This window comes from Rhododendron vialii, chromosome 2a, assembly GCF_030253575.1.
Source record: "Rhododendron vialii isolate Sample 1 chromosome 2a, ASM3025357v1".
Classification (NCBI taxonomy): Eukaryota; Viridiplantae; Streptophyta; class Magnoliopsida; order Ericales; family Ericaceae; genus Rhododendron; species Rhododendron vialii.
Genome location: NC_080558.1, coordinates 33414466 through 33424113, shown reverse-complemented (window position 1 = coordinate 33424113; position 9648 = coordinate 33414466). Strand labels below are relative to the sequence as shown.

General features: G+C 35.9%; 1 protein-coding gene across 1 annotated transcript; it reads right to left on the bottom strand.

Annotated features, from left to right (window-relative positions):
• Positions 1–4965: 4965 nt before the first annotated feature.
• On the bottom strand, positions 4966–5427 carry LOC131317450 (uncharacterized). Its single transcript, XM_058347004.1, has one exon. It carries the CDS (start codon positions 5425–5427, stop codon positions 4966–4968), a length of 462 nt encoding a protein of 153 aa, XP_058202987.1.
• Between the last annotated feature and the right edge of the window lie 4221 nt (positions 5428–9648).

Genomic DNA, 9648 nt, shown 5'->3' with positions numbered 1-9648 from the left:
ATTAAAAAGGATATTACCAAATTAAAAGAATCTGATAAAAAATTAGAATTAGATAAAAGTATTGACAAAATCCATAAAATTAATCAGTTGTCCGATTATCAAGATGAAGATATTGATTATTTAGATTACCAAAAATGGTATGCTAGAGTCAGATTAATAATAAATGATTATGAAATAGAAGTCAGTGCTCTTATTGACACTGGTGCAGACTTAAATTGTATCCAAGAAGGTTTGGTACCTACTAAATATTATCACAAAATAACTGAACAACTAAGCTCTGCAAATGGTAGCAAGATGCGAATTAGATATATAAGTTACCCAAAGTACATATCTATCAAGATAAAGTTTGTGTTAGAATTTCTTTTGTCTTAGTTCAAGATCTCACTGATAGAGTAATTTTACAAACACCTTTTGTCTGTTTACTTTATCCTTTTACATCTAATGAAGAATGAATTATTACTATGCTCTTTGGCCAACAAGTAATATTTAAGTTCTTAACAAAACTAGAATAAAGAGAACTAAAACAATTGAAAAATCACTCTATGTTTCTATCTATTAACATATTAAGTCAAAAAAAATACCAATTAAAATTCCTACAAGAAGAAACTAGATATAAAAAAATTGAAGAGCAACTTACCAATAAATTTCTTAGTCAACAAATTGAAAATTTTAAAAATAAACTAGAAAAAGAAGTTTGTTCTAACCTTCCCAGTGCTTTTTGCCACCGAAAAAAACATATAGTGACTTTACCATATATAAAAGAATTTAATGAACAAAATATTTCTACAAAATCTAGACCTATTCAAATGAACCCCGAAGTAATGGAAACTTGTAAAAAAGAAATTAATAATTTACTTGATAATAACATTATTCGAAAAAATAAATCACCATGGTCATATCCTGCTTTTTATGTCAACAAAAATGCAGAAAAAGAAAAAGGTGTACCACGATTAGTCATAAATTACAAACCATTATACACGGTATTAGAATGGATCAGTTACCCAATTCCTAATAAAAAATATTTAATCAATAGATTAAGCAAAGCAGTAATCTTTTCAAAATTTGATTTGAAAAGTGGATTTTGACAAATCCAACTACACCCTAATGATAGGTATAAAACAACTTTCACTACTCTCTTTAGACATTATGAATGGAACGTAATGCCTTTTAAATTAAAAAATGTCCTAAGCGAATTCCAAAATATAATGAATGAAATATTTAACCCATTTAGTCATTTCATTATAGTCTACATAGATGATGTTCTCATCTTTTCAAATTCAATTAATGAACATTGAAAACATTTAAATTCATTCGTGGATATTATTAAGCATAATGGATTAGTTATCTTTGCTCTCAAGATTAAATTATTTCAAACCAAAATAAGATTTTTAGGGTATGATATTCTCCAATCAACCATAATACCAATCAGTAGAGCAATTCAATTTGCTGATAAATTTTTCGATGAAATTACTGATAAAAATCAATTACAAAGATTTTTAGGATCCTTAAATTATATAGCAGAATTTTATAAAGACCTTAGGAAAATATGTCAATCCTTATTTGAAAGATTAAGAGACAATCCCCCTCCTTGGTCATCCATACATACTTCTGTAGTTCAGAAAGTCAAAAAATATGTTAAGACATTACCATGTTTAGGTATTCCTACAATCAATTCCTTTAAGATTATTCAAACCGATGCCTCCGATATTGGATATGGTGGCATTTTCCTACAAAAAGCCCATCATACTTCTTCTGAACAAATTGTTCGTTTCCATTCTGGTCTTTGGAATAAAGCACAAAGTAATTATAGTACTATTAAAGAGGAAATTTTAGCAATGGTGTTATGTATTTCAAAATTCCAGGATGATATATTAAATCAAAAGTTTTTAGTCAGAGTTGATTGCAAAAGTACAAAATATGTTTTAGAAAAAGATGTTAAGAATATAGTTAGTAAACAAATCTTTGCCAGATGACAGTCAATTTTGAATATTTTTGATTTCGGTATTGAATATATTAAAGGAGATCAAAATTCTATTCCTGATTTCCTTACTAAAGAATTTTTATTTGAAAAAGAATAATTATTATTTTTTCTGCAGTTCAACCATGGCAGAAAAAAGTAAGAAATTAGTTCAAACCACTAAAAACCAGCTTGCTCTCCCTCCGGCTGATTTAGCAAACAGGTATCAAGTTCTTGGGCAAATTCCCAAAACTGGCTACAATTCTGCATTAGCATGCATTCAATCATCTAGTCAAAGTGTTGTACCACCCAGCCAAAATATTTCAGTTGATCCTTTTTGTCTAACCCAGGCTATTCAAACCAGTCAACCAAAGTCTTCTTACCCTACAAGAACCACAGAATATGTTTTTAAACCAGTCAGCACCAACTTATTTTCCATTGAACCAGTTCACAAAAATATTCACAACCCAATTGAACTAGTAAAAGCCTTTTTCCCTCCTAGATGGCATTTCATTCTTGCTCATCCAGACAAAACACTTTCCTTTTACAAGGATATTCTTCTATATCACAAGTCCATTGTAATAAAACCCATTACAGATCGAGCCAATCCAAATAAAGTCATTTACCATTCTCTTTATATTCACAATATTGTCAGCCTAGATGAATGGGGACACCCATCACTGCTCAGAGATCTTCCTAATCATCCGATTCAGTATAATTATTACGATTATATTGATTCATGCTTTAAGGTTATCCTTCATGAAAATGAATCTTTTACCCATTCTTGATTCTTTTCATTTGACCATAAGTTCAAATCTGTGATTCCATCTTGGTTCTTTTGGTGGTGGAATCAGAATGGAGCCATTCCTGACCTCTTACCACTTGAGCTTATGGATCAAGTCAATTGCTTTTCCTTCATGTATCAAGTAAACAGTCACATTGGTTAGTTCCCTGCTCTCTTACTGTTTATGGCAAAATACAAAGTTCCATGGATTTTCAAATGGAGATACAATATCGTCAACAAAACAGTTACTCGCTAATATTTGGTTAAATGGTGGGATGCATATAAGTATCAACGGATCATTGACCAAGTCAAAGAAGAGTTCCCAGTCAAGGTTTTAACTCCAATCAAGGTTCCAATTCAAGTTGCACAAATTCAACCAAGTAACCAAGTAGTAGTTCTTCTACAACCAAGCTCACCGACATTTTTCACTGTCAGGCTTGGAAGCCCAACACCTAGTTCTTCTCGACCTTCAAAATCCAAGTCAAAAACTAAGTGCTCACAATTATTAATGTTAGCCCAGCAGCTAATAGCTCAAGCTAGTCAAGAAGAGGATGATAATTTCTCAAAAGAATCAGCCACGGCAACATCCCATAAAAATCCATATGGATCAGCTTTCCAGGATGCTCAGGACCAATTTGGCCATTAGTCTGAAGCATTATTTCCAGTTATCATGATAGCAAGCACTATTTCCAATCATCATGATAGTTAGCACTACAGAAATTAAAAGCAAGTTTTTACTGCTTTTGAAGAACCGTAAAATTCTACTTTTGGTTATTTTAGCACCGAAAGTGGAGACAGTCATCATCTTCAAAAGACAGCCAGAACCTGCTTTAGTCACATCTCCACCAGAAGATAAAAGTTAGAAACTTTAGTCACATGGTTGAGTTATACAGCATTTGTAAATCTCAGATCCTTACTCTATAAAAGGAACCGATAATGATGTAGTAAACAAGTCAAGTTAGGAAGTGAAGTTTAGTTTAGAGAGAGAAGTTAGTATTTTCAAAAACTTTGCTTCTTTTGTAATCACCCTAGTCAAGAGCTGAGTTTGTGTATACTCCAGTTTTCCTACCTATTAAACCACTTGTAAACCTTCAATCATGTATCTTTCCAGATTCAACAATTGAAATCGGACAGCTTCAATAAGTGATTTCTTACTTAACTTATCATATGCTTAAATATAGATTATTTTATTAAGAATATGTTATACGTATATATATTGTTTCATTAGTTTATAATATATTATACTTTAAAATATTGATTAGTTTTTTTTTTTATATATATATATGCTCAAATCAATCCCTTTCCGGTTATTTTTTTTGCCAATATCTCGCGGGCACTTTTAAAATTAAGTTCTGAATACATTGAGCGGCTCAGATCATTAAAATTTAATCGGAAACTATGAGATTAAGATTTGGAAATTTTTTTTAGAGGTTTTTGTAAGGGTCTCCGGAGCCGTCCCGTATATATATATTATTATTTTTGTAGGCCATATTTGGAAGAAACAGAGTTTTCATTCTCAATAACCAGCAGTTCAAATTTACAAATTCCTTAAACTTCATTTGTTTCGGACTTTGAGTGACAAAGTTTTTGAGTAACTATCAACAGGAAATTAAGAAAATGATGATGGTATAAGGCAACTAGGATGGTTGTTCGGCTTTATAAGCTAAGTAGATTTTTTTTTGTTTTTATTTATTTTTTTTTGCAATTTTTAGTTTTTTTTTATTGTTTTTTGGAAATTATTTCTTCTTCATGACAAGAGAAATTTAAAAAGTAAAAAGTTACTATCGAAATTCATTTTTATTTTAATAAAGACGAAAAAATTGACTTGTTGGCTTATTTTTGTCTTTATTTAAAAAATTTAGGTTTTGATAATAATTTTTTACTTTTTAGATTCCTTCACGATGAAACAATAATCCACAAAAAAAATTAACGAAAAACTAACAAATGCAAAAAAAAAAAATTTTGAATAAAGACAAAAAATAAGCTACTTCACTAATTAATAAGCCGAACAACCCAATAAATTTTACTCATTCATTCTCTCTCCTTTTGGATCATGCATGCATGGACTCGCGAAAGGATTTCTGGACCAAAAGAAAACTTTAAACATGATGATAAGAGTATAATGTATGATCTAAAGAAATTTATTTCCTTACTTTAGTAACAGTTTCAATTTATTTTCCAAGCCCTCCCACGAAATTATACCCCAAACATGGCCTCATAGTTATCAATTCTTGTGAATTAAAACATCATCCTTGTTCTCCGCCAGCTCAAAAGCCGAGACCGGGAAGGAGCGCGCTATCCCCGCCGAGGTCTTGAACGAGATCTTCCCAGAAGCAGGATCTTCCATGAAAATATCACTTACGGTTACAGTAATAAACATGTCCTTGCCTTTGACCCCCATGACCTTCCTCATCCGGCGCTCCTCGATGAACGAGGCGACAACCACATCGAGGATCACCGTCTGGCCAATTGCCAGGAACTTGTGCTGCTTCTTCACTTTCTGCTTCATCCAATTGAACCCCGTGGTGCGATCAAAACCCATCTCTTCAATCTGGTCTAGCGGCATTAGACCTTTTGGGAGAGAGAATTCTTCAAGCATTTTATTGCATCTCTCTTTGCAAGCAGCGTGCCCGTAGAAAATCTCAGCGTTGGCTTTGTGACTCTCTATCAGCTCCAAGGCTGACATTTTTTTGTATTGGTGCAGGCAACGTACGTGGTGGTGCGAGAGGAATTAAAAGATGAGGATGGAAGAAAGGAAGAGAGACTGGTAGGGTTTATATAGATCGAGGTTAATTATTAGTTGTCATTTGGTACTAACTCATTTAATGTATAATAGCTTTTATTGCAATCAACAGATTCTAGCCTGATCTTTTTTTGGATAGGCACTTGCTGAGTACATTAAAAGTTCCACCCAAAGAGGAGACGTAAAGAGGTTTGAAGATGGCGGCGGTAATTTGACCAGCTTCACTGTCCTTCCTCCCCTCCAAGCACCTCACTGAGGAAGTGGAAATACCCACGGAGGGTAGAAAAGGTTCCCCGCAGGGAACTAAACTCTCTGAAACCGGAAAGGAACAAGAAGCAACAGAACACAAAAACTGAAAAATAAAACTCTGGTCACTGTCAATATCGCCGGAAGCGTCGCCACGGATCCAACAACTTATTCGCCGGAGGGGAAGCCGAGCCACCCTAGCTCCACCACCGCACCCGATCAGATTCTAACCTGGTTGGTTAATTTTGGGCTTTTGACGTTGCTTCATTGGTTTTGTTAGTAATTTCTTCGATCCATGTACTAATAAAAACTTCATGGTAGTGTTTGGTTAGAGCATCTCCAACTCATGACTTCATATTGGAGATGTAAAATATTTTTTGAAGGCTTACGTGGTATTTTGGCATCACCAATTTGACATCAAAGCCTTCCTTTCCAACCCTTATGCTAAATTCTTTTTATTTGACATCAAGTTATCCCTATCCGACCCTTAATGTCAATCCTTATATCAATCCAAACGGTCATTTTTTGAAATTTGGCATGGAGGAGGGTGGTTGTCAACTTTGACAACTTTGTCATTCTCTTCAAAGCCACGTAGATTTTGGCTTCAAAGAAGATTGTTAGGTTGGATTGAATTTTGGTATTAATTGTTACCGTTAACATGTCCACGTAGGAATTAACATCTTTCATTGAAGATGCTCTTATTTTGCCATAATTTTACATTGATGGGCCATTATCTGGCAACTTTTGTATTTTGATAATGGATTTTGATATAATTTTTTTCTCATTCGTTAAACCTAATCGATGCTATTCTAGGGGAGGTGGGGAAAAATGAGGCTTACGGAAATCGAATTCTGCCCAGGTGCCTAGGGCATAAGGCCTCACCACTTACGATTTTTATATAATTTAAGAAACAAAGATATAGTTTAGGGATTTCTTGGATTAATTAAAGTCTTGTCCTCATCTCTACCATTGTATACTTCATTCTATATATTTTTCACTGCATGTGTTCGTCCACCTCCATCGTTCGAGCGGTGAGTTTGATCTCCATTTTCCAAGTGTGTGTGTTTGCACGTGAGAGAGGAGAGGGAGAGGGAGAGGGAGAGAGGGTGAGAGTGACATAAGTTGGTGTTACCCACTTTTCCACCGCGTAGGCGTGACCGGAAAATTAATGGCATGTGCAATATGAGCGTGGGCGTGCCAAGACTTGTCGTCGTCCAACGTATGAAAAGTGTAGGCGTGCATGTGTTCGTCCACCTCCATCGTTCGAGCGGTGAGTTTGATCTCCATTTTCCAAGTGTGTGTGTTTGCACGTGAGAGAGGAGAGGAGAGGGAGAGGGAGAGGGAGAGAGAGGGTGAGAGTGACATAAGTTGGTGTTACCCACTTTTCCACCGCGTAGGCGTGAGCGGAAAATTAATGGCATGTGCAATATGAGCGTGGGCGTGCCAAGACTTGTCGTCGTCCAACGTATGAAAGGTGTAGGCGCGCACCTCGATCTAACTTCATATGTAGTGCAATTACATGTGACCCAAAGGATGAGACCACAAAAAGGTTCGTGGTTTGCCACAACGAAGTGGACTTAGAATTTTCCAACCATGTGAGAAAAAGTATAGAACATCGTAAAATAAAGACGAACTTTATTAAGTCGAAATAATAAAGTTGGGTACAAGGAAAAGTAAAAACTCAAACTACTCGATAAAGTAATTGAGTTGGGTACATGAAAAGTAGAATAGATGCTTCTGTAACGGTCCGAATTTTTAAGTAATAATTTTTTTATTTACAAATATAATTTTTGTTTGATTAGTTATACGAAAATTATTTATGTCGTCACATGAAAATTTTTATTTCATAATCAATTGTGTGCGCATGCGTGTCCGACGAGTAAATTCCTTATTGTGTGTATGTGTGTGCACTGAATCATTTTACCTAAACAATTTTACCCGGCCAAGTAATATATAATTTTCTTCCATCCTTGTCTGCAAATTTCTTTTTCTCTTAGCCAATCAAAGTGTGACAACACTTAAGAGTAGTATTCTCTTTTAACCCTTAAATTAAAGCCCCGATCCTATTTTGTTTTTGCCCAAGGGTTCTTAACCAAACTCACCTTATACCTGCCACCCCATTCTCTACAAAGAAATAGAACCCATTTTTCCCCGAACCCATTCTCGACAGAGGAGGGAGAGAGAGACGGTCACCACCTTCGGTCACCATCATCACCGCCACCTCCAGCCACCATTTCAACCTCTATTTTTAGGTTCAGAAAATATCCATTTCCAGTCACCAAAATAGCTCCAGAACCAGCCAGAGAATAGCCCTTTTCAACATCGGATCGGCTCCGAAGCAGCCCGGAAAATCTGCTCCCAAAGCCAGTCCCAAATAGCCACAGAAATAGCCCGTTCCCGCCCCGAAACCTGCTGCATTTCAGTTCCTTAACAGCCCCGGAGAATGCATTGAAAATCAGTTCGTATCGGCACAGCCGAGCACCAATGCCGCACCTCCACTGCCGTACACACTACTACCACCGACGAGCTCTGCCGTCGCTCCGATCCGCCACCGAACCTCTCCGCCGTAACCGTTTGCCGAACAAAAGGTAGTCCGAACTCACTTCCCTAAATATATATTATGTTCCGTATTGATTATTTCGTGTTTCGGTATTATAAGATTCTAACCCGACGTCGTAAACTGAGTTGGGCCGAAACCCACTGATTTTCCGTTGAAAACAGTCGCTGGAAATGGAAATGTTCAAACTAGTATTAGAAAAATTACAGTTTGGCTCCTCGAGTTGTTTGGCTTATAAATCTAACCCTAGTGTAATGGAATCTAATATTATAAGTCCCAACATTAATTAGTTTCGAGTTGATCCTAGTTTTGTTGCAAATATGAATTTTTCTAATGCCGTCAACATCCCGAGATGATTGAGAGTAAACGTGGATTTTAGCTTTGAAAAAGAAAAGAGAAAAGAAAAGGAATTACTTAATTTGTTTTGATCGAATGATTCACTTTTATTGCACGGTTAAATATTTTTAGCATGTTGGTATGTTTAGTTGGATTATTGAATCGTATGATTTGTTATTATTGTAAAACTAATTATCGTTAGCTTGTTAGCATGTTTCCTAGAAATGTTGGACTGCGTGATGTGTTGTTGTACTTGTAGAATGGACAAATAGGTTTCCAGGGTGGTATACGATTAGACGTAGACGTTAATAAGTAAAGGATAAATGAGAAAGTGATTGAGTCTTGATTTTAAGATGGGTGCTAACAGGGGCCCTGTCTTGTGTTAAAAGGGGTGCTAACAGGGGCCCAGTCTTATGTTAATGGGTGCTAACCGGGGCCCAGGTTGTTTGAAAGACGTAACCCTAGGTAGGGCACAGTGGTGATTGGCTGCGAGAACAGATTTGGTTCCTTCCTTGTGTGGTTGCGTCGACTGTAGATCCGAATAAATAATTTGGTAGCTATCAGCGGGACACAACAAGGAGCTGTCTGAATCACACTGGGTTGCCTTACGCTGGAGGTTAAGGGTAGGATGGATCTCAAGGTGAGATTCGAGATTTCACATAAGTTAAAAAATAGTAATTGAAATCAAGCGCCATTAATTATTTGCATTGCCTTCCTTATCTTGTTATGTGTAAGTTATGGGTTTCGGGTAGGTTTTGACTACTGAGCATCATCGCTCACGGTACTATGTTGCCCTGGTAACTCGAACACCAGGTACCAAAGATGGAGCAGAAGTGTCGTACGATTCGATCGAGTTCAATCCTATTGAGAAAGAAGCTGAAAACCTTGGTTTCCGTGCGCATAGTCGCTCTGATTAATTTAAGTCGACTTTATTTTGGAAGCTTCTAAGTTTATTTGGAAATTGTAATATGTTGATTTATTCAAAACGATTGTAATATAATGACATATGCTTTTGAACTAGTGAC

Excerpts from the sequence above, each read along its gene's own strand:
- LOC131317450 (XM_058347004.1), bottom strand. The coding sequence starts at position 5,427 with ATGTCAGCCTTGGAGCTGATAGAGAGTCACAAAGCCAACGCTGAGATT.